This window comes from Ornithorhynchus anatinus, chromosome 5, assembly GCF_004115215.2.
Source record: "Ornithorhynchus anatinus isolate Pmale09 chromosome 5, mOrnAna1.pri.v4, whole genome shotgun sequence".
In the NCBI taxonomy this organism is placed as follows: Eukaryota; Metazoa; Chordata; class Mammalia; order Monotremata; family Ornithorhynchidae; genus Ornithorhynchus; species Ornithorhynchus anatinus.
Window position 1 is genome coordinate 105,200,531 of NC_041732.1, and position 23,700 is coordinate 105,224,230.

Genomic DNA, 23,700 nt, shown 5'->3' on the forward strand with positions numbered 1-23,700 from the left:
GCCGGAAGTCGAACCCATGACCTCTGACTCCCAAGCCCGGGCTCTTTCCACTGAGCCACGCTGGGGTTAAGACCGTGAGCCCCACGTGGGACAGGGACGGTGTCCAACCCGATGACCTTGTATCTACCCCGGCGTTTAAAACAGGGCCTGGCACATAGCGCTTAACTGATACTGTAATTATTATTATTATTATTATTATTGTTACTATCTACCCCAGCGCTTAACAAATACCATCGTCATCATCAGCTACGGGGCTTTTATGGGGACAAACGAGAGATCGGTGGGAAGTCTTGGGGTTCACATCCGGGACACCGGTGATAAACACGAAACCAATATTTACCCGATTAAAGGTTTCCACCTCAGCGTCGTCTGTCGCCTCCCGTCGAAACCCCTCTTACCTGACCTCAGAGAAGCCACGTGGCTCAGTGAAAAGAGCCCGGGCTTGGGAGTCAGAGGTCGTGGGTTCTAATCCCGGCTCGGCCGCTTCTCAGCTGTATGACCTTGGACAAGTCGCTTCACTTCTCTGGGCCTCAGTGACCTCATCTGGAAAATGGGGATGAAGGCTTTGAGTCCCACGTGGGACAACCTGATCACCTTGTATCTACTCCAGCGCTTAGAACAGCGTTTGGCACACGGTGAGCGCTTAACAAATACCGACATTACTATTAACCCAGCCGTGCCGGGTGGGATGAGAAGCAGCGCGGCTCAGTGGAAAGAGCCCGAGCTTGGGAGTCGGAGGTCATGGGTTCTAATCCCGGCCCCACTGCTTGTCCGCTGGGGGACTTTGAGCAAGTCACTTCACTTCTCTGTGCCTCAGTTCCCTCATCCGTAAAATGGGGATGAAGACTGTGAGCCCCACGTGGGACATCCTGAACACCTTGTATCCCCCCAGTGCTTAGAACAGTGCTTAGAACAGTATTACTACGCAGTAAGCGCTTAAGAAATATCATCATTATTATTTTTACTGTGCATGAGGAGAAGTGGCGTCCACAGGACACCCAGACAGAGCTGAAACTGTGGAAAGTCAGAGGAATCCGTCGTCAGTATTTACTGAGCACTTCCTGTGGGATGAGCACTGTCCAAAGCGCTTGGGAGAATACATTATGATAGAATTGGTTTTCGTTCGTTCAGTCGTATTTACTGGGCAATAATCCCGGTTCCGCCACTTATCCGCTCGGAACAGTGCTTGGCCCATAGTAAGCACTTAACGAATACCGATTAGAGAAACAGCTTAGCTTAGTGGAAGGAGCCTGGGCATGAAAGTCAGAGGTCATGGGTTCTGATCCCGGCTCCGCCACTTATCAGCTGCGTGACTTTGGGCCAGTCACTTCACTTCTCTGGGCCTCAGTTCCCCCATCTGGAAAATGGGGATGAAAGGCTGTGAGCCCCACGTGAGACAACCTGACGACCTTCTATCAATCCCAGCGCTTAGAACAGTCCTTGGCATATAGTAAGCGCTTAACTGATGCCATCATTATTTTAGAGAAGCAGCTTGGCTTAATGGCTAGGAGTCAGCAGTCATGGGTTCTAATCCTGCCTCTGCCACTTGTCTGCTATGTGACTCTGGGCAAGTCACTTCTCTGTGCCTCATCTATAAAATGGGGATGAAGACTGTGAGCCCCACGTGGGACCACCTGATGACCTTGTATCAACCCCAGCGCTTAGAACAGTGAAGCAGCGGGGCTCAGTGGCAAGAGCCCGGGCTTGGGAGTCAGAGGTCATGGGTTCGAATCCCGGATCTACCGCTTGTCAGCTGTGTGACTGTGGGCAAGTCGCTTCACTTCTCGGTGCCTCAGTTCCCTCAACTGTAAAATGGGGCTGAAGACTGTGAGCCTCACGTGGGACAACCTGAGGACCCTGTATCTCCCCCAGCGCTTAGAACGGTGCTCTGCACATAGTAAGCCCTTAACAAATACCAACAGTGCTTGGCGTATAGTAAGCGCTTAACAAATGCCGCCATTCATTATTATTATCGTTCTTAGAATTGGTATCGTTCGGTCGTAGTGACCGGTCAATAATCCCGGCTCCGCCACTCGTCCGCTGCGTGACGGAGGTCGGGGCCGACCATCCCCTCCCTCGGCCCTACCGTCGGGCCTTCCATTTTAAGCGCCTTTAAGGCCCGGCCCGGGAAGGCTCGGGCGACGGCTGGATCTTCGCTAAATGCCGTCCGTCACCCATCGGCGCGGCCTCCTGCCGTCCCGAAAGGGAGGGGGCTGCGCTCTCCGAGCCAAGCCTTCTCCCCGAGAGAGAGACACACACACAAAGAGACAAAAGAGAAACAAAAATCCAACAAAACAGCCCTTCAAGAGACTCCCTCTTTGTGTGTCCCGTGTGACGGGGGCCTCTGGGTTCTGCTTGGGCCTTTCTCAGCCTCTCTGGGCTTTTCCTCAAATCCTTCATTCATTCGACCGTGTTTATTGGGCGCTTACTGTGCGCAGAGCACTGTACTGAGCGCTCGGAATGTAGGCAGGCAACAACAGGCTCACGGTCCAAACGGGGGAGACAGACAACGAAACGAGCAGTCTGGCGTCAATATCATGAAGATAAATAGAATCACAGGTCTCTACGCATCGTTAAGAAAATAAATAGAGTAATAAATAATATGTACAAATGTGCACAAGTGCTGTGGGGAGGGGAAGGGGGAAGAGCAGAGGGAAAGATAATAACTATGATATCTGTTAACAATAATAATAATAATAATAATGATGATGATTTGTGTTTGCCAAGCAGTGTTCTAAGCGCTGGGGCAGATTCATTCATTGATTCATTCAATGGTATTTATTGAGCGCTTACTGTTGCAGAGCACTGTACTAAGCGTTTGGAGGGAGGGGAAGGGGGAAGAGCAGAGGGAAGGATAATAACTGTGATATCTGTTATCAATAATAATAATAATAATAATGATGATTTGTGTTTGCCAAGCAGTGTTCTAAGCACGGGGGCAGATTCATTCATTTATTGATTCATTCAGTGGTATTTATTGAGCACTTACTGTGTGCAGAGCACTGTACTAAGCGCTTGGAGGGAGGGGAAGGGGGAAGAGCACAGGGAAGGATAATAACTGTGATATCTGTTATTAATAATAATGATGATGATTTGTGTTTGCCAAGCAGTGTTCTAAGCACGGGGGCAGATTCATTCATTTAATGATTCATTCAATGGTATTTATTGAACACTTACTGTGTGCAGAGCACTGTACTAAGCGCTTGGAGGGAGGGGAAGGGGGAAGAGCAGAGGGAAGGATAGTAACTGTGATATCTGTTATTAATAATCATGATGATGATTTGTGTTTTGTGTTGCCAAGCAGTGTTCTAAGCGCTGGGTTAGATTCGTTCATTCATTGATTCATTCAATGGTATTTATTGAACGCTTACTGTGTGCAGAGCACTGTACTAAGCGCTTGGAGGGAGGGGAAGGGGGAAGAGCAGAGGGAAGGATAATAACTGTGATATCTGTTATTAATGATAATAATGATGATTTGTGTTTGCCAAGCAGTGTTCTAAGCGCTGGGGTAGATTCATTCATTCATAGATTCGTTGATTGGTATTTATTGAGCGCTTACTGTGTGCAGAGCACTGTACTAAGCGCTTGGAAAGTACAGTTTGGCAACAGATAGAGACAATCCCTACCCAATCCTTCCCCAACGGGCTCACAGTCTAGATAGGGGGAGGCACCAGGTAGACAGGTTGTCCCACGTGGGGCTCACAGTTTTGCCGAGTGGCTCAGTGGAAAGAGCCCGGGCTTGGGAGTCAGAGGTCATGGGTTCGAATCCCATCTCCGCCACTTATCAGCCGGGTGACTTTGAGCAGGTCACTTCACTTCTCTGGGCCTCAGTTCCCTCATCCGTCAAATGGGGATGAAGACGGTGAGCCCCACGGGGGACAACCTGATCTCCTCATATCTCCCCAGTGCTTGGACCAGAGTAAGCACTTAACAAATATCATTATTATTATTCCCGCTTTACAGAGGAGGGAACTGAGGCCCGGAGAAGCAAAGTGACTTGCCCAAGGTCGCCCAGCAGACACGTGGCCGAGCCGGGATTAGAACCCGCGTCCTCTGACTTCCAGGCCTGGGCTCTTTCCACTAGCCCACGCCGCTCAATTACGGATGGCTCTGTGTGTAATTTGTACGAGAGGATCTCAGACTCCATCGGGTCAATCAGTCCGTCGGTCGGTCGTATTTACTGAGCACTTACCGTGTGCAGAGCACTGTATTAAACGCTTGGGAGAGTACAGTATAACAATTCGGCAGACACATACCCTGTCTATAATGACTTTACAGTCTAGAGGGAGAGACAGACGTGAATATGGATAAATAAATGAGGGAAATGGACATGGGGGCGCGGGACCGGGAGCGGGGATGAAGAAAGGGAGCGAGTCGGGGCGACGCAGAAGGGAGTGGGAGAAGAGGAGAGGAGGGCGAAGTCAGGGAAGGCTTCTTGGAGGAGATCTGGGACGAGCGATCCCTCGCCCGGAAGAACACCGGCCCGCAGGGCTACCCTGGAGCTGTAGCCGATTACTAGAAATGGCCTTCGGCCTCAGTTCCTTTGATTTTTTTTTCATGTTTGATTTTTATTTCATGGTTTTTGTTAAGCGCTTACTATGTGCCGCCCCCCGCCCCCACAGGAGGAAGCCCTGGGGTAGATCCAAACTCATCAGGTTGGATCTGGTCCCTGTCCCCCACGGGGCTCATGGTCTTCACCCTCATTTTCCAGATGAGGGAACTGAGGCCCGGAGGAGGGAAATGACTGGTCCAAGGTCACACAGCAGTCAAGGTCACAAGTCAAGTAGGGAAGCAGCGCGGCTCAGTGGAAAGAGCCTGGGCTTCGGAGTCAGAGGTCATGGGTTCGACTCCCGGCTCTGCCACTCGTCAGCTGGGTGACCGTGGGCAAGTCGCTTCACTTCTCTGGGCCTCAGTTACCTCATCTGGAAAATGGGGATGAAGACCGGGAGCCCCACGTGGGACGACCTGATGACCCTGGATCTCCCCCAGCGCTTGGAACAGTGCTCTGCACATAGTAAGCGCTTAACAAATACCAATATTATTAAGTGGCAGAGTCGGGGTGAGAATCTAGGTCTTTGTGATTCCCAGGCCGGGGCTCTGCCCACTAGACCATACTGCTTCTCACTCCCATCCTCTCGCTCACGCGGGAAACTCCCCCAGAATGGACACAGCTCTGTTTTCAACACCTTTCCCCATGAATTAATGATGACGGTATTTGGTAAGCGCTTACTATGTGCCGAGCACCTTCCTAATAACGATGATGGTATTTCGTAAGCGCTTACCATGTGCCAAGCACTGTTCTGAGCGCTGGGGGAGATGCAAGGTCATCAGGTCGTCCCACGTGGGGCTCCCGGTCTTCATCCCCATTTTCCAGATGAGGTCCCCGAGGCCCAGGGAAGTGAAGTGACTTGCCCAAAGTCACACCGCTGCTAAGCGGCGGAGCCGGGATTAGAACCCACAACTTTTGACGCCCAAATCTGGGCTCTTTCCACTGAGCCACGCTGCTCCAGTGAATTGCCAGCGGTCCATCCCCCGTCAGTCACCTCTTCCGCTTACGCACCCATCCCCAGCCCCGATGAGGATAATAATAATAATAATAACGCTAATGATGATGATCATTCAGTTGTATTTTTTGAGCGCTTACTGTGTGCAGAGCACTCTACTAAGCGCTTGGAAAGTACAATTCAACAACAGAGACAATCCCTGCCCACAACAGTCTCCCGGTCTAGAAGCGGGGAGAACGTAATAATGACGACGATGGTGGTATTTGTTAAGTGCTTACTGTGTGCCAAACACTGTCCTAAGCACTGGGGTAGATGCAAGCAGATCAGGTTGGACAAAAATCCCCGCCCCCCCCCCCCGTGGGGCTCACAGTCTCCACCCCCATTTGACAGATGAGGAAACCGAGGCCCGGAGAAGTGAAGTGACTCGACCGAGGTCACACAGCTGATAAGTGACGGAGGCAGGATTAGAACCCAGGTCCTTCTGACTCCCAGGCCCGGACTCTACCCACTAGACCACGCTGCCTCGATGTTTATTTGACTGTTCGGATGATCCTTTCCTCCGACGACTCTATTTTGAAGACTTCTACGTCTCCTCTCTCCCCTGTTTGAGCGTAAGCTCCTTGCGCTTAAGGAACGTGTCACCTCTCCGTTTTGAACTTCCCGAAGCGCTCAGTACAGTGCCAACTATGACTACCAAGGCTCCTGCTTTGGAAGGCGACGCCGGCTGGCCGCCTCTTCCTTTACATCCATTCGGTCGCGTCGATTGAGCGCTTACTGTGTGCGGAGCGCTGTACTGAACGCTTGGGAAAGGACAACACGACAATGAACGGCGACAGTCACTGCCGCCAACTCTCTGTGTAACCTTGGGAAAAAAACCAGTGCGGCTTTAACGGAAAAGGTCTGAGCCCGGAGCCCGGGGATCTGGGTTCTAATCCTGCCTCGGCCACCTATCCGCTGGGTGACTTTGGGCAAGTCATTTAACTTCTCCCGGGCCTCAGTTGCCTCATCTGTAAGACGGGGATGGAGACCGGGAGCCCCACGTGGGACCACCTGATGACCTCGTATCTACCCCAGCGCTTAGAACAGCGCTCGGCACATAGTGAGCGCGTAACAGATACCGTGATTATTAGTGTTATCTGCCGGGTGACCTTAATGTTTCTGGGCCCTGGTTTCCTCGTCTGTAAAATGGGGATCCGATACCTGTTTTTCTTCCCTCTTAGACTGTGAGCCCCGGGTGCGAAAGGGACCGGGTCCAACCTGATTATCCTGTATCCGACCGAGGGCTTGACAAATACCGCCCCCCCCCCTTAATTTCTATTCTAATGAATAATTTCTCTGGGCCTCAGTTTCAGGGCTGTAAAATGGGGACAATAGCTTTCCTCCCCCTCAGGGGTGGGGAGAGGAAATTACCTGGTGCCCACTGGCGGAAAGGGCTCTCTAATTCCCAGGTAGGATGTCGTGGGCCTCAGTCGTTATTAAGAATTATAATTAAGGTACCTGTTGAAGTGCTTACTGAGTGCCAAGCACTGGAGTAAATGCAAGTTAATCGGATCGTACAAAGGCCCTGCCCCTCACGGGGCTCCCACTCTTATCCCCATTTTACAGATGAGGTAACTGAGGCCCAGAGAAACAGCGGCAGCGTGGCCTAATGGGTAGAGCCCGGGCCTGGGAGTCAGAAGGTTGCGAGTTCTAATCCAGGCTCTGCCACGTCAATCGTATTTACTGAGCGCTGAGCGTGTGCAGAGCACTGTACTAAGCGCTCGGAATGGACAATTCGGCAACAGAGAGAGACAGTCCCAGCCCAACGATGGGCTCCTGGTCTAAAAGTCTATACTTGGTTGCAGTGTGACCCGGGGCATGTTACTTGACTTCTCTGGGCCTCAGTTTCCTCATGTGTAAAATGGGGATGAAGACTGTGAGCCCCATGTGGGACAGGGGCTGTGTCCAATCCGATTTTGCTTGTATCCACCTCAGAGCTTAGTGCCTGGCACACAGTAAGCCCTTAACAGATACCAGAATTATTATTATTATTATTATTGTTATTGTTAAGTGAAGTGATTTGCGCAAAGTCACAGAGCAGACATGAGGCAGAGGCGGGATTGGAGTCAGAGATCATCACTGTTTATTATTGTATTGTACCTTCCCAAAAGCCTAGTCCAGTGCTCTGCACACAGTAAGCGCTTAATAATTATAATGTTGGTATTTGTTAAGCGCTTACTATGTGCAGAGCACTGTTCTAAGCGCTGGGGGAGATACAGGGTCATCAGGTTGTCCCACAAGGGGCTCACTGTTTTCATCCCCATTTTAATAATAATAATTATAATGTTGGTATTTGTTAAGTGCTTACTATGTGCCAAACATGAAGTAGATACAAGATAATGAGGTTGTCCCACAAAGGGCTCCACTGTTTTCATCCCCATTTTAATGATAATAATAATAATAATAATGATGTTGGTATTTAAGTGCTTACTATGTGCCAAACACTGTTCTAAGCGTTGGGGTAGATACAAGGTAATGAGATTGTCCCACTTGGGGCTCACAGATTTCATCCCCATTTTAATAATAATAATAATAATAATAATGTTGGTATTTGTTAAGCGCTTACTATGTGCAGAGCACTGTTCTCAGCGCTGGGGGAGATACAGGGTCATCAGGTTGTCCCATGTGAGGCTCACGGTCTTCATCCCCATTTTACAGATGAGGGAACTGAGTCCCAGAGAAGTGAATAGACTTGCCCAAGGTCACCCAGCAGACACGCGGCAGAGCCGGGATTAGAACCCATATCCTGTGACTCCCGAGGCGGGGCTCTTGCCCCTGAGCCCCGCCGCTCCTCTAATTCGATCGAACGATAAATACGATGGAGAGAAGCGAACGGGGCCCGGGCTCCGTCCAGTGGACTTCTGGCCCACGAAACGTAGGAGGATTTGCCGGTCGGAGGGGAGGCCTCGTTTTCCGGTGTCGAAATTCTGCGGCTCTTCCTCTTCTCATTTCCTTTTTTGTGGGACCCAGGGCCCGGGGCCGCCCACCCGCCACCCGTGAAAACACCCTCAGCCATCCGGGGAAGGAGCCGCTCTCGGGGGGCGAAGGACGGGGCCGGACTCCTTTGCACCAAGCCCTAAAATGCCTTGCCCCTCACAGAACTTTCAAGTCACTTCACTTCTCTGGCCTCAGTTCCCTCATCTGTCAAATGGGGATTGACTGTGAGCCTCACGTGGGGCAACCTGATCACCCTGTATCTCCCCCAGCGCTTAGAACAGGGCTCGGCACATAGTAAGAGCTTAACAAATGCCAACGTTATTAGAAGCAGCGTGGCTCAGTGGAGAAAGAGCACGGGCTTTGGAGTCAGAGGTCATGGGTTCGAATCCCAGCTCGGCCACTTGTCAGCTGGGTGACTGTGGGCAAGTCACTTCACTTCTCTGGGCCTCAGTTACCTCATCTGTTAAATGGGGATTAAGACTGTGAGCCCCACGTGGGACAACCTGATTGCCTTGTGTCTACCCCAGCGCTTAGAACAGTGCTCTGCACATAGTAAGTGCTTAATAAATACCAACATTATTATTATTATTATTCGGGCCTTTAGCTTCCACAGAGAGGCCCACGGGATCTTTGAGGTGGGTGCGGATGGGCCGGGGTCCTGGGCGAGGAGTGGGAGGTCGCGGGTGGGATAATAATAATGATAATAATCATGATGTTGGTATTTGTTAAGCGCTGACTATGTGCAGAGCACTGTTCTAAGCGCTGGGGGAGATACAAGGTCATCAGGTTGTCCCACGTGAAGCTCACGGTCTTCATCCCTGTTTTCCAATCGAGGTCACTGAGGCACCGAGGGGAAGCGTGGCTCAGTGGAAAGAGCCCGGGCTTGGGAGTCAGAGGTCATGGGTTCGAATCCCGGCTCTGCCACTTGGCAGCTGGGAGACTGCGAGCAAGTCACTTTACTTCTCTGTGCCTCAGTTCCCTCATCTGTAAAACAGGGATGAAGACTGTGACCCTCACGTGGGACAACCTGATGACCCTGTATCTCCCCCAGCACTTAGAACGGTGCTCGGCACATAGTAAGCGCTTAACAGATACCAGTATTATTAGTAAGTGAGTTGCCCAAAGTCACACAGCAGATAAGTGGCCGAGCCGGGATTAGAACCCATGATCTCTGACTCCTAAGCCCGGGCTCTTCCCACTGAGCCACGCCGCTTCCCTTAATAGAGGGGGTCAGGAGGATCTGGCCACCCGACCCGAACCCGGTTTGGGGAAGCGTCCCTTCCCACCGGCCCCCCGACACCAGAAAAGGAAGACCCGAGGGGTCCTGCCGAGGTGGGAAGAGGCTCAGCGTGACTCAGTGGAAAGAGCCCGGGCTTGGGAGTCAGAGGTCATGGGTTCGAATCCCGGCCCTGCCCCTTGTCAGCTGGGTGACTGTGGGCGAGTCACTTCACTTCTCTGGGCCTCAGTTCCCTCTTCTGTAAAATGGGGATTAAGACTGTGAGCCTCACGGGGGGCAACCTAATGATCCTGTATCTCCCCCAGAGCTTAGAACAGTGCTCTGCACATAGTAAGCGCTTAACAAATAACAGCATAATTATTATTATTATTATTATTGTGTGGCCTTAGAGACCTCAGCTGGAAAAGGGGGATGAAGACTGTGAGCCCCATGTGGGACGACCTGATGACCTTCTATCTCCCCCAGCGATTAGAACAGTGCCAGGCACATAATAAGCGCTTAACACATGTCATCATTATTATTATTATTCTCTGGGCCTCAGTGACCTCATCTAGAAAAGGGGGATGAAGCCTGGGAGCCCCACATGGGACGACCCGATGACTCTGTATCTCCCCCAGCGCTTAGAACAGTGCCAGGCACATAATAAGCGCTTAACACATGCCATCATTATTACTATTATTCTCTGTGCCTCAGTGACCTCATCTGCAAAAGGGGGATGAAAACTGTGAGCCCCATGTGGGACGACCTGATGACCTTGTATCGCCCCCAGCGCTTAGAACAGTGCCAGGCACACAGTAAGCGCTCAACAAATACGGTTATTATCATTATTATGCCGTCGAGACGCCACGGAAGCATCTCACCCGGAAGGCCCCGCTCTCCACCTGCCATCGTTCCGGTGGTGGAGCCACAGTAGTTTCTGGGTCGCAGTCCGGAAGTGGTTGACCACGGCCTCCTTCCGCGCAGTCGACTCGAGGCTCCCGCCCTTGACTCTCTTCCCTGCCGTTGGTAGATTATGGTATTTGTTAAGCGCTTACTATGTGCCAGGCGCCGTACTAAACGCCGGGGTGGATGCAACGTCACCAGGTTGGACGAAGTCCCTGCCCCGTTTTATAGATGGGGTCACTGAAGCCCAGAGACGTGAAGTGACTTGCTCAAGGTCCCGCAGCCGACAAGTGGTGGAGCGAGGCCGTGAGTGGATTTTTCTCCTTCTTGTTCCCGTGGCTTTTTTGGGACTACGGTGATGGGGCTCAGCCCGGTGCCGGCCGGGCCCGTGTGTGGGCCCGTGTGTACATACGTGTCCGCATACGCGTCCGTGTACGTGTCACCTTGGGCCTCTCTCCAAATCCCTCCTTCCCGCCCGTCCTCTCGTCGCCCCTGGGCTTGGAGCTGTGGGTGGATTAGAGAATGGGCACGGTGTAGTGGACAGAACCCGGGGCTGGGAGTCGGAAGGTCATGGGTTCTAATCCCGGCTCTGCCGCGTGACCTTGGACAAGTCACTTCACTTCTCTGGGGCTCAGTTCCCTCATCTGGGAAATGGGGATGAAGACTGGGAGCCCCACGGGGGACAGGGACTGCGTCTAACCTGATTTGCTTGGATCCACCCCTGCGCTTAGTACACAGTGTCTGGCACAGAAGCGCTTAACAAATACAATTATTATTATTATTATTATATGATTATTATCATCCGAATGGCGTGTAATTATTACCCTGGCCCACGGCCCCTCCCAGTCCCTGCTGTCTGGGCCCCGATCCCCCGGTTAGTGGCAGAGCCAGGATTATTTATTTATTCATTCAATGGCATTTAGTGAGCGCTTACTGTGCGCAGAGCACTGTACTAAGCGCTCAGAATGTACAGTTTGGTAACAGATGGAGACAATCCCGGCCCAACGACGGGCTCACAGTTTAAAAGGGAGAGACAAGCAAAACAAAACAAGTAGTCAGTACCATCAAGATAGATAGAATCAGAGATATCGACACATCATTAATAAAATAAATGGAGTGACCCAGATCCTTCCGACTCCCACCCCAGGGCTCTTTCCACTGGGCCGCTCTGCTTTTGAGAAGCAGCGTGGCCTAGTGGAGAGAGCCCGGGCTTGGGACACGGGTTCAAATCCTGGCTCTGCCGCTTGTCCGCTGGGTGACTGTGGGCAAGTCACTTCACTTCTCTGGGCCTCAGTTCCCTCATCTATAAAATGGGCATTAACCGTGAGTCTCACGGGGGACAACCCGATGACCCTTTATCTCCCCCAGCGCTTAGAACAGTTATTAAGCGCTTAACAAATACCAACATTATTATTATTATATTATTTTCACTCATTCGCTCGATGGTATTTCTTGAGCGCCTACTGTGTGCCGAGCGCTGCGCTAAGCGTTCGCTTTTCCCCCACCTCGTTGGCCGAAGCGTTCCCTCGTGGCCGAACCCCGAGGCTGCCTCAGTGGCCGAGGGCGGCGGGGGGCCGGTCCCCTCCCAGAGGCCCTTCCTCCAGTAGCCCGGGCCTGGTCCTGCCCCGTCCCAGGGCGAGGGTCGTGGCCTCCCCTTTCAGGATCTCCCCGGGGGCCTGACGGGACTCTCCTCTCTCTCCCCTTCGGCTCCGGACGCCTCGTGGAAGGAGAAACCGAAGATGGATTATCGCAACCGGACCGGCCTCGTCCCTTGCGGGTCCGACAAGTACATTTCGAAGTAAGAGTCGTGGCGGGGGTGCGGGGTGACGGTGGGGGGCTCTCAGGGGAGGCCAGGGCCACTTGCCTGCTGTGTGACCTTGGGCAAGTCACTTCCCTTCCCCGTGCCTCAGTTCCCGCATCTGTAAAATGGAGATTAAAAGTGTGAGCCCCACGTGGGACCCCCAGGGCTTAGGACAGTGCTTGGCGCTTAACAAATGCCATAATCATCATTATTATTATTGTTCCGGAAGCTCCTTGAGGGCAGGGATGTGTCTCCCGCCTATTGCACAATCCCACGCCCTCAGTAATGATAATAATAATCGGTAGTAATAATTACTATTAGGCATAATACCGGATTCCTCCTGGGGGCCGGACCTTTTTTTGGGTTCCCTTTTGGGGGCCGGACATCATGCTGGACTCCTCCTGGGGGCTGGGCATTTTTCTGGTGTCCCCTGGGGGCTGGGCATCGTGCTGGACCCCTCCAGGGGGCCGGGCACTGTACTGGGCGCCCGCTGTGTGCCCGGCACGGGGCTGGACTCGCGAGGATCGACCGGACGAGTTAGAAGACATCGCCCGTGCCCCCGAGGAGCCGTCTGTCAGCCCCTTGCCCCGGCCAACCAGCCCCCCCGGGCACGAGCCGACGCCCCGCGGACGTCCCTCTTTTCCTTTCGTGTTTTCAAGACATGAACTCCTGTCACACCTGAAGACCTACAACCTCTATTACGAAGGGCAGAACCTGCAGCTTCGACACCGAGAGGTAAAAGAGGCCCGGCCCCGGGGTCGGAAGGGACGGGGCCTCGGGCCCGTGCCGCCGTCCGGGGCCCGGCGACGCCCCGAACCCTCGCCCTCGTGGACCGGTCGCCGCGGGCCCTCCGTCGGGCTGAGGGCGGTAGGCCGGTCACGGGGCTGAAGGACGGAGAGCGGGCAGAAGAAGCCTCGGGCCCCGGGCCGCGCTCGGCCCTCGTAGGTTGGGCCCAAAACCACGACCCCAGGTTCCGTCGGGCCGAAAAGAGACGGGGACGCGGTGGGGCCGTGGTCGGACGAGCGGGAGGGAGGCCGGCTGATGGTGGAGGGTCTTCCCGGGGTCCCAGGGTTGGGGGTGTCGCTCGGGGTGGGAGCGTGTCCCCAGCGAGGGGGCTACCGTCCGTCCTTTCCCCCGCAGGAGGAAGGCGAGCTGATCGTGGAGGGTCTGCTGAACATCTCCTGGGGGCTGCGGCGGCCCATCCGCCTGCAGATGCAGGATGACCACGAGCGCGTCCGTCCGCCCCCGTCCTCCTCCTCCTGGCACTCCGGCTGCAACCTCGGCCTCCACGGGTCAGTGCCGTCGTCCGCCGCCCACGGGCGGCGTCCGGGCCGGGGGCGGTCATTCATTCCTTCGGTCATTCGGTCGGATCTGTCGAGCGCTCACTGCGCGCAGAGCACTGTACTGGGCTCTTGGGAGAGGACGAGACAATGATACAGGGTGACGTTTCCTGCCCACATCGAGCTGACAGTCTAGAGCTAAGCGTGGCTTAGTGGAAAGAGCCCGGGTCACGGGTTTGAATGCCGCTCTGCCACTTGTCAGCTGGGTGACTGTGGGCGAGTCACATCACTTCTCTGGACCTCAGCGACCTCATCTATAAAATGGGGATGAAGACTGTGAGTCTCACGTGGGACAACCTGACGACCCTGTATCTCCCCCAGCGCTTAGAACAGTGCTCTGCACATAGTAAGCGCTCAACGAATATCAACATTATTATTATTATTATTAGAGGAGGGGCAGACATGAATAGAAATAAATAAAATGACAGAGATGCACGTAAGCGGTGTGGGGCTGGGAGGGGGGGGATGAAGAAAGGGAGCGAGTCAGGGTGAAGAGGAAGCGAGTGGGAGAAGAGGAAAGGAGGATGCGGTTAGGGAAGGCTTCTTGGAGGAGGTGGGTCTTCAGTAAGGCTTTGAAGCGAGGGAGAGGAGGGATTGTGTGTGGGATATGAGGAGGGAGGGCGTCCAGGCCCGAGGCGGGACGTGGACGAGGGATCGGCGGCGAGATGGTGGCCCAGTGAGATGGTGCTGGGGTGTGTGTGTTAGGGAGGGGTGTCTTGGTGCGGTGGAGTTCGGGGGGTTCTGGAAAGGGGAGTCCGGGTGGTCCCCGCTACCCCCTGGCCGGGCCGGGCCGGTTCCGGAGGGTGGCCTTCTCCCGTCCGGCCTCCGCGTCGCCTCTGAGCGTCTCCCTGTCTTTCCCTCCAAGGTCCGGGCCTGCTCCCGCGCCCCTCCCCATCCCCGACATCCAGATCACGGACACCGAGGCCTCGGCAGACGGCGGCCGGATGCCCAGCCCCGGCGGTGAGGGGACCCCCGGGAGCAGGGGACGGGGCGGTGATGAGGCGGTGAGGAGGGGGCCGCGGTGACAGGCAGCGTGGCTCGGTGGGTACAGCCCGGGCCTGGGAGTCACAAGGCACCACCGCGTGTCCCCCGGGTGACCTTGGACAAGTCACTTCACTTCTCTGGGCCTCAGTTCCCTCATCTGGAAAATGGGGATGGAGACTGTGAGCCCCACGTGAGACAGGAACTGGATCCAACCTGGTTAACTTATATCTACCCCAGGGCTTAGTACAGTGCTTGGCATTCGTTCATTCATTCAACTGTATTTATTGAGCGCTTACTGTGTGCAGAGCACTGTACTAAAGGCTTGAGAGAGTCCAAAAGAATGATAAACAGATGCATTCCCTGCCCACAGCGAGCTTCCGGTCTAAGGCGGGGTGGAGGTAGACGTCACCATAATAATCCAAAATGGGGATGAAGACTGTGAGCCCCACGTGGGACAACCTGATGACCTCGTATCCCCCCAGCGCTTAGAACAGTGCTTGGCACATAGAAAGCGCTTAACAAATCCCGTCATTATTATTATTATTATTATTAAGCACAATAATAATAATAAGGGCTGGGGAGGCAGGTAATAATAATAATGATAATTAATGACGGTAGTTGTTAAGCACTTACTCTGGGCTAAGCACTGGGGTAGATACAGAGTCATCAGGTTGGACACAGTCCCTGTCCCGCGTAGACCTCACACTCTTAATCCCCATTCTACAGATGAGGAAACTGAGGCCCAGAGAAGTTACGTGACTCACCCAAGGTCACCCAGCAGATACATGACGGAGGTGGGATTAGAACCCATGACCTTCTGACTCCCGGGCCCGGGCTCCATCCTTTAAGCCGAGGGAGAAGGGGGATGAGTGAGGAGGCCCAGGGTGGGGAGAGGAAGGGGGTGTGTCGAGGAGGCCCGTCCACCCTCCTCACTGGGCCCCACGTCCCGCTCCGTCCCTCTGTCTCCCTCCCGGCCTCGGTCCGGCCTCCCGGTCCTCTCCCGGCGGGGTCCGAGCAGGGAGCGGCGGGCTGAAGCCGCTGGGCGAGGAGGCCCCGCAGCTGCTGCGGACCCGCAGTGACGTGGGCATCCGGCGTCGCGGGAACGTGCGGACCCCCAGCGATCAGCGACGCGTCAAGCGCCACCGCTTCTCCATCAACGGGCACTTCTACAACCACAAGGTCTGCCCCGGCCCTCCTCCCCCTCTGCCCCCCCGCACCCTCCTCCCCCTGGCCCTCCTCACTTTCTGTACCCCTGGCCCACCTCACCCTCCTCACCCCGGCTCTCCTCACTCTCCTCACCCCTGACCCTCTTCACCCTCCTCACCCCGACCCTCCTCACCCTCCACACCCTCCTGACCCCTGACCCTCCTCGCCCTCCTCACTCCTGACCCTCCTCACCCTCCTCACCCCTGACCCTCCTCACCCTCCTCACCCCGACCCTCCTAAGCCTCCTCATCCCTGACCCTCCTCTCTCCTCACCCCTGACCCTCCTCACCCTCCTCACCCTGACCCTCCTCACCCCTGACCCTCTTCACCCTCCTCACCCCGACCCTCCTCACCCTCCTCACCCCTGACCCTCCTCACCCACCTCACCCTGACCTTCCTCATCCTCCTCACCCCTGACCCTCCTCACCCTCCTCACCCTGACCCTCCTCACCCTCCTCGCCCCGGCCCTCCTCACCCCCTGCCCGCCTGACCCTCCTCACCCCAGGCCTCCTCACCCGCTGGCCCCAGGCCCCCGGCTCCCGGCCTTTCCGACCGTCTGACCCCCGATCCTCCTGACCCCTGACCCTCCCGAACCCCGACCCGCGACCCTCCGGACTCTCCCAAACGCCAACCCCCGACTCTCCTGACCCCGACCCACGGCGGCCTCACGATCCCCGGACCCTCCTGACCCCCGACCCCTGGCGCTCTCCCGATCGCCGACCCTCCTGACCCCCGACCCCCAGCCCTCACGACCCGCAACCCTCCCCTCCGCCCCCAGCCCTGGTCAGAGAAGGGTGGTCCCACGCCGTGTCGGAGGGGGAGAGCTTTCCAAGGGGGAGCCAGCCCTCATCACATCACCTTCAAAGCTGTGGGGAAAAGCCCTGCTCCTCCAGTAGGCCTTCCCCGATTGACGCCCACCTCCTCACCCCGTTCCCTCACCCCCTTCTCCCTCTTCAGCCTTTCTCTGCCACCCAAGCACTTGGGTCACGGCATACGGACTATCACTATCATCATCGATGGCATATAATTATAATAATAATGATAATGGTATTTGTTCATTCATTCAATATTGAGCGCTTACTATGTGCAGAGCACTATGCTAAGCGCTTGAATTATACAATTCGGCAACAGATAACAATGTTGGTATTTGTTAAGCGCTTACTATGTGCCGAGCACTGTTCTAAGCGCTGGGGTAGACAGAGGGGAATCAGGTCGTCCCACGTGGGGCTCACAGTCTTAATCCCCATTTTACAGATGAGGTCACTGAGGCCCCGAGAAGTTAAGTGACTTGTCCAAAGTCACACAGCTGACAAGTGGCCGAGCCGGGATTCGAACCCATGACCTCTGACTCCAAAGCCCGTGCTCTTTCCACTGAGCCATGCATCCCTGCCCATCGATGGGCTTACAGTCTAATCGGGGGAGACGGACGGACAAAAACAAGACATCTTAATAGCAATAAATAGAATCAAGGGGATGGACACCTCATTAACAAAATAAATTAAGCGCTTACTATGTGCCAAGCACTGTTCTAAGCACTGGGGTAGATACAAGGTCATCAGGTTGTCCCACGCGGGGCTCACAGTCTTCGTCCCCATTTTACGGACGAGGCAACTGAGGCACAGAGAAGTTCAGCGGCTTGTCCAAGGTCACCCAGCAGACAAGTGGCGGGATTAGAACCCAGGACCTCTGAGTGTTACTTTGTGCAGAGCACTGCGCTAAGCGTTTGGGAGAGAACAGTGCAACAGGGTTGGCAGACCTCTCCAACCAATCTTTCTGTTCCTCTTTTGGTGGAATAACAAGTAACCAGACAGAAATGTCATGGTCTTGTGGACAGAGCACTGGCTTGGGAGTGATAGGTCAGTCAGTCGTACTTATTGAGCACTTTCGGTGTGCAGAGCACTGTACTAAGCATTTGGAAGAGGACCGTATAACAATATATCAGACACATTCCCGGACCACAGCGAACTTACCGTCTAGAGGGGGAGAAGCAGTATGGCCTGGTGGCAAGAGCCCGGGCTTGGGAATCCAAGGTCGTGGGTTCCGATCCTACCTCCTCCCCTTGTCTGCTGTGTAACTTTGGTCAAGTCGCTTAACTTGGCCGTGCCTCAGTTAACTCATCCGTAAAATGGGATGAAGACTGTGAGCCCCACAAGGGACAACCTTGATGACCTTGTATCTGCCCCGGTGCTTAGAACAGTGCTTGGCACATAGTAAACGCTTAACCAATGCCATTATTATTATTATTATTAAGTTCTCTGTGCTTCAGTGACCTCATCTGTAAAATGGGGATGAAGACTGTGAGCCCCACGTGGGACAACCTCATTACTTGCTATCTCCCTCAGTGCTTAGAACGGTGCTTGGCACATAGTAAGCGCTTAACCAATGCCGTCGTTATTATTATTTTTCTTAGAGGGGGAGGCGGGCGTGACCGTAAAAGAATAATTTCTATGGTTGCCCTTTGGGGCTTCCTCGCTATCCGTGGTTTGGGTGGGCTGGGGCTGGGGGTGTGGGTATGTGGGGGGGGTCCCGCCCCGACCCCTGGCCTGGGGACCCCCGGGACCCCCCGCCCTCGGAATGACCCTCATCGCCCCCGGGACCACGTACGTCTCCTTCCCCACGGCAGACGTCGGTGTTCACTCCGGCCTACGGCTCCGTCACCAACGTCCGCATAAACAGCACCATGACGGCCCCTCAGGTGCTCAGGTTGCTGCTCAACAAGTTCAAGGCAAGTGCTCCCCTCCACTCCCTCCAAAAGTCCATCCAGCAGGCAGCCGGCGGGGTTCTGATGGGAGCCCCCCGACTCCTGACCCCTGACCCCGGCCGCCTTCCTTCCTGGAGCCTGTTCTGCCCTCCTCCAGAGCGGGCAGGACCAAGGCCCGAGGAACAACCGGGCCCTGCCGGCATCAGCCAGGGCCCCCCGGGCCACCTCGGGCCACCCAGACCCAGGTAGTGCCTGTCCCCATTTAACCCATGGGGAAACGGAGGCCCAGAGAGATTGAGCGAGCCGCCCCAGGTCCCACAGCAGACCGGGGGCAGAGTCGGAACTAGAATAATAACCATAATTGTGGCATCTGCTAAGCGCTTACTATGTGCCAAGCGCTCCTTTAAGCTCTGAGGTAGATACGAGGTCATCGGGTTGGACCCAGTCCCCGTTCCACATGAGCCTCACGGTCTTCCCATTTTCCAGAGGAGGGCACTGAGTCGGAAAGAAGCGGAGTGACTTGCCCAGGGTCAAGCGGCAGAACCGAGATTAGAAGCCGGGTCTCCTGGCTCCCGGCCCCCTCCTCTTTCCCCCAGACCGCGGCGCTCCGCCCTCGCCCCATTTCTGTCCTTCCGGGCGAGGGATGGTGGGTATCGAGTCCAAGACTAGGCTGGGAGGAAGCCGTAAAGGTCATTAAATCTGATTTTTTCCCTTCTCCCTTCTTTACCTCAGATCGAAAATTCTGCCGAAGAATTTGCCTTGTATGTTGTCCACACCAGCGGAGGTAAGTGTGGGCGCTTTACCTTCTTACCCTCTCCTGGTGCCAACGTGCCGGGTCTCATTTCATCGAGTGGGCATTTGGACGGGCTCAGCAAGCCTGAAACAACGAAAACCTTTCTCGTTACCTTTTGGAACTGACTCTGTGCCCTTCGAGCACTTGATTCATTCATTTCATCGACGTATTTATTGAGCGCTTACTGTGTGATATTCACCCCACCTCCCCCCCTTACCAATCGCCCCGACCCGCTCCTTTTGCTCTCTTTGCTCTACCCCCACCCCCCGCCCCACAGCACTTGTGTATATATGCACATATTTATAATTCTATTTATTTTTGTTAATGGTGTGTAATGTGTAACTAATCAGTTCGCACATCTGTAAAATGGCAGTGAAGACTGCGAGCCCCACTGTGGACGTAAGCGGGTGCGGGGCTGGGAGGGGGGATGAAGAAAGGGAGCGAGTCGGGGCGATGCAGAAGGGAGTGGGAGAGGAGGAAATGGGGGGCCCAGTCAGGGAAGACCTCTTGGGGGAGGTGGGCCTGCAGGAAGGTTTTGAAAGGGGGGAGAGTCATTGTCCGTGGGATTAATAATGTCGGTATTTGTTAAGCGCTTACTATGTGCAGAGCACTGTTCTAACGCTGGGGGAGATACAGGGTCACCAGGTTGTCCCACGTGAGGCTCACAGTTAATCCCCATTTTCCAGATGAGGGAACTGAGGCCCAGTGAAGTGACTTGCCCACAGTCACACAGCTGACAAGTGGCAGAGCCGGGATTTGAACCGGTGACCTCTGACTCCCAAGCCCGGGCTCTTTCCACTGAGCCACGCTGCTTCTCAATTAGAGGAGGGAGGGCGGTTCCAGGCCAGAGGCGGGACGTGGGCCAGGGATCGGCGGCGGGACGGGCGAGCTGGAGGCCCGGGGAGTGAATAAACTGGTGCCAGAGGAGCGAAGGCAGGGAGGGGAGGGAATTCCAGGCCAAAGAACCAGCTGCACCCATTGGATGGAGGTGGGAGAGTCAAAGCCGGTGACGTCCAGAAGGTAGCCTTGGGAGGAGTCAGTCGGTCAATCGTATTGAATGAGCACTTACCCTGTGCAGAGCACTGGACTAAGCGCTTAGGGGAGGGCAATAGGACGATGTGACAGACGCAATCCCCGTCCATAACGAGGTCAGTCTTCAGGAGCGCTTAGTAGCGGGTCCTGATGCCGGGAGGCGCTCAGACAGCAACACCAGTGCCTGGCTGGAGGCTGAGGGCAGGGGGTGGAGGTGGGAAGTGGACCGTCTCGCTCTCTGTCTCTATCTCTGCCTCTCTCTGTGTCTCTCTCTGTCTCTCCATCTCTTTCATTCTATGTCTCTCTCTGTCTCTCCATCTCTTTCACTCTATATCTCTCTCTGTCTCTCCATCTCTTTCACTCTATATCTCTCTCTGGGTCCCCTCTCTGTCTCTCTTTGTCTCTGTCCCCCCCCCCGTCCCTCTCACTCTGTCTCTGACCTCTCTCTACTTTTGTCCCATCTCTCTCTGTCTCTCTCCATTTCTCTCTGTCCCATCTCTGTGTCCCTCTGTCTCTGTCCCATCTCTGTTTATTTCGCTGTCCCCTCCCTCTCTCTCTCTGTGTCTTTCAGTCTCTGCCCCAGCTCTTTCTGTCTCTTTCTGACTCTGTCTCTCTGTCTTTGCCTCTCTTTGTCTCTGTCCCCTCCCTCTCTGTCTCTCTCTGTGTCTCTCGGTCTCTGTCCCATCTTTTTCTCACTCTGTCTCTCTGTCTTTGCCTCTCTTTGTCTCTGTCCCCTCCCTCTCTGTCTCTCTCTGTGTCTCTCGGTCTCTGTCCCATCTCTTTCTGTCTCTGTCATTCTGTCTTTGCCTCTCTTTGTCTCTGTCCCATCCCTCTCTGTCACTCTGTCTCCTCCCTCTCTGACTCTCTCTGTGTCTTTCAGTCTCTGTCCCATCTCTATCTCTCTCTGTGTCTTTCTGTCTTTCTGTCTCTGCCTCTCTTTGTCTCTGTCCCATTGTTCTTTGTCTCTCTGTCCCCTCCCTCTCTGTCTCTCTCTGTATCTCTCGATCTCTGCCCATCCCTTTCTGTCTCTGTGTCTTTCTGTCTTGGCCTCTTTGTTTCTGTCCCATCCCATCTCTCTCTGTCTCTCTGTCCCCTCCCTTTCTCTCTGTGTATCTCGATCTCTGGCCATCTCTTTCTGTCTCTGTGTCTTTCTGTCTTTCTTTGTTTCTGTCCCATCCCATCTCTCTGTCTCTCTCTTTGTCCCCTCCCTCTGTTTCTCTCGGTCTCTGTCCCATCTCTTTCTGTGTCTATGTCTTTCTGTCTTTGCCTCTTTGTCTCTGTCCCATCTCTCTCTGTCTCTCTGTCTCTCGGTCTCTGTCCCATCTCTTTCTGACTCTGTGTCTGTCTTTGCCTCTTTGTCTCTGTCCCCTCCCATCTCTCTCTGTCTCTCTCTGTGTCTCTCGATTCCTGCCCATCTCTTTCTGTCTTTCTCTCTTTGTTTCTGTCCCATCCCATCTCGCTCTGTCTCTCTGTCCTCTCCCTCTCTCTCTCTCTGTCTCTCAGTCTCTGGCCCATCTCTTTCTGTCTCTCTGTCTTTCTCTTTGTCCCTGTCCCATCCCATCTCTCTCTGTCTCTCTGTTTCCTCCCTTTCTCTCTCTCTGTGTCTCTCGATCTTTGCCCATCTCTTTCTGTCTCTGTGTCTGTCTTTCCTTCTTTGTTTCTGTCCCATCCCATCTCTCTCTGTCTCTCTGTCCCCTCCCCCTCTCTCTCTGTGTCTCTCGGTCTCTGTCCCATCTCTTTCTGTCTCTATGTCTTTCTGTCTTTGCCTCTTTGTCTCTGTCCCATCCCATCTCTCTCTGATTCTCTGTGTCTCTCAGTCTCTGTCCCATCTCTTTCTGTCTCTGTGTCTTTCTGTCTTTGCTTCTTTGTCCCATCCCATCTCTCTCTCCCCTCCCTCTCTGTGTCTCTCAGTCTCTGTCCCATCTCTTTCTGTCTCTGCGTCTGTCTTTCTCTCTTTGTCCCTGTCCCATCCCATGTCTCTCTGTCTCTCTCTCTGTCCCCTCCCTCTTCTCTCTCTGTGTCTCTCGGTCTCTGTCCCATCTCTTTCTGTCTCTGTGTCTTTCTGTCTTTCCGTCCCCTCTCTCCGTCTCCCTCTGTGCCGTTCTCTCTCTGCCTCTCTTTCTCCGTCCCATCTCTGTCTCCGTGTCTCTGTCTTTCTGCCTCTCTGCCTGTCTGTCCCCTCTCTCTCTCTGGCCGTCTCTGTCTCTCTGTGTGTCTCTGTGTGTCCCCCGTCCCCTCTGTGTCTCGGCCCGTCTGTGGGTCCGTCTGTGTGACGAGGGCGTCGGGGGTCGTGTGTTGCAGAGAAGCAGAAGCTGCGCGGGACGGATTACCCGCTCATGGCCCGGATCCTGCAGGGCCCCTGCGAGCGCGTCTCCCGCCTCTTCCTCATGGACAGGGACCAGGTGGAGGAAGTCACCTATGATGTGAGCGCGCGGACTCGGCCGGACCGGGACCCGGGGGCGAGGAGGTCACACGGGGTCACCCGGCAGACATGTGGCGGAGGCGGGATTAGAACCCAAACCCTCCTGACCCCCAGGCCCGGGCCCCGTCCGCTGAGCCGCGCTGCCCCTCGTGCTCTTCCGGGAACCCCGTACGATGCTCTGCCTCCAGGGAGCCCTGGGGGCAGGAAATAGACACAATCCCCGCCCTCAAGGAGCTTACAGTCTACACTGTGTGCAGAGCACTGTACTGAGCGCTGGGGAGACTACAAGACTAAAAACACAATCCTTGCCTTCAAGGACCTTACAAGTCTACTCCGTGCAGGGCACTGTACTGAGTGCTTGGAGGAGTATAGTAGAGTAAATAGACACAAGCCTTACCCTCAAGGAACATACAGTCTACTGAGTGCAGAGCACTGTGCTGAGCGCTTGGGAGAGTCCAATTAATAGACACAATCCCTGCCCTCAAAGAGTTGACAGTCTAATGTGTGCAGAGCACTGTACTGAGCATTGGGGGAGCTCTGTATTTTGTAATAATGATAATGATTGTGGTATTTGATGCTGATGGTGTTTGTTAAGCACTTACTGTGTGCCAAGCACTGTTCTGTTAAGCGCTTAGAGGCACAAGGAGCTAACGGTCCGGTTTCCAGTCCAACTTGTTTCCTTTTCCCTGTCCTCCCCCTCCCCGTCGACCCCACAGGTCGCTCAGTACATAAAATTCGAAATGCCGGTCCTCAAGAGCTTCATTCAGAAGCTGAAAGAGGAGGAGGACCGCGAAGTGACCAAACTCAAGCACAAGTGAGTCA

At 54.6% G+C, this 23,700-nt stretch overlaps 1 protein-coding gene across 5 annotated transcripts in view; it reads left to right on the forward strand.

Annotated features, from left to right (window-relative positions):
* Nucleotides 1–23,700, forward strand: part of RASSF2 (Ras association domain family member 2) — a 36,746-nt gene that overhangs the window by 10,424 nt on the left and 2,622 nt on the right. For 2 of the 5 annotated variants that reach the window (XR_005660045.1, XM_029066642.2), the window contains exons 1-10: nt 10,886–10,905; nt 12,327–12,397; nt 13,060–13,135; nt 13,541–13,692; nt 14,606–14,700; nt 15,743–15,903; nt 18,554–18,655; nt 19,364–19,415; nt 22,758–22,879; nt 23,595–23,692. Coding sequence is in view for 4 of the 5 variants with exons in the window: in XM_029066642.2 (XP_028922475.1) it covers nt 12,339–12,397; nt 13,060–13,135; nt 13,541–13,692; nt 14,606–14,700; nt 15,743–15,903; nt 18,554–18,655; nt 19,364–19,415; nt 22,758–22,879; nt 23,595–23,692 (917 nt within the window). In the remaining variant the exon portion in view is untranslated. Of the gene's footprint in view, nt 1–594; nt 636–10,885; nt 10,906–12,326; nt 12,398–13,059; nt 13,136–13,540; nt 13,693–14,605; nt 14,701–15,742; nt 15,904–18,553; nt 18,656–19,363; nt 19,416–22,757; nt 22,880–23,594; nt 23,693–23,700 lie in introns of those variants that run through there. The other 3 variants (XM_029066643.2, XM_029066645.2, XM_029066644.2) reach the window with 2 other exon arrangements.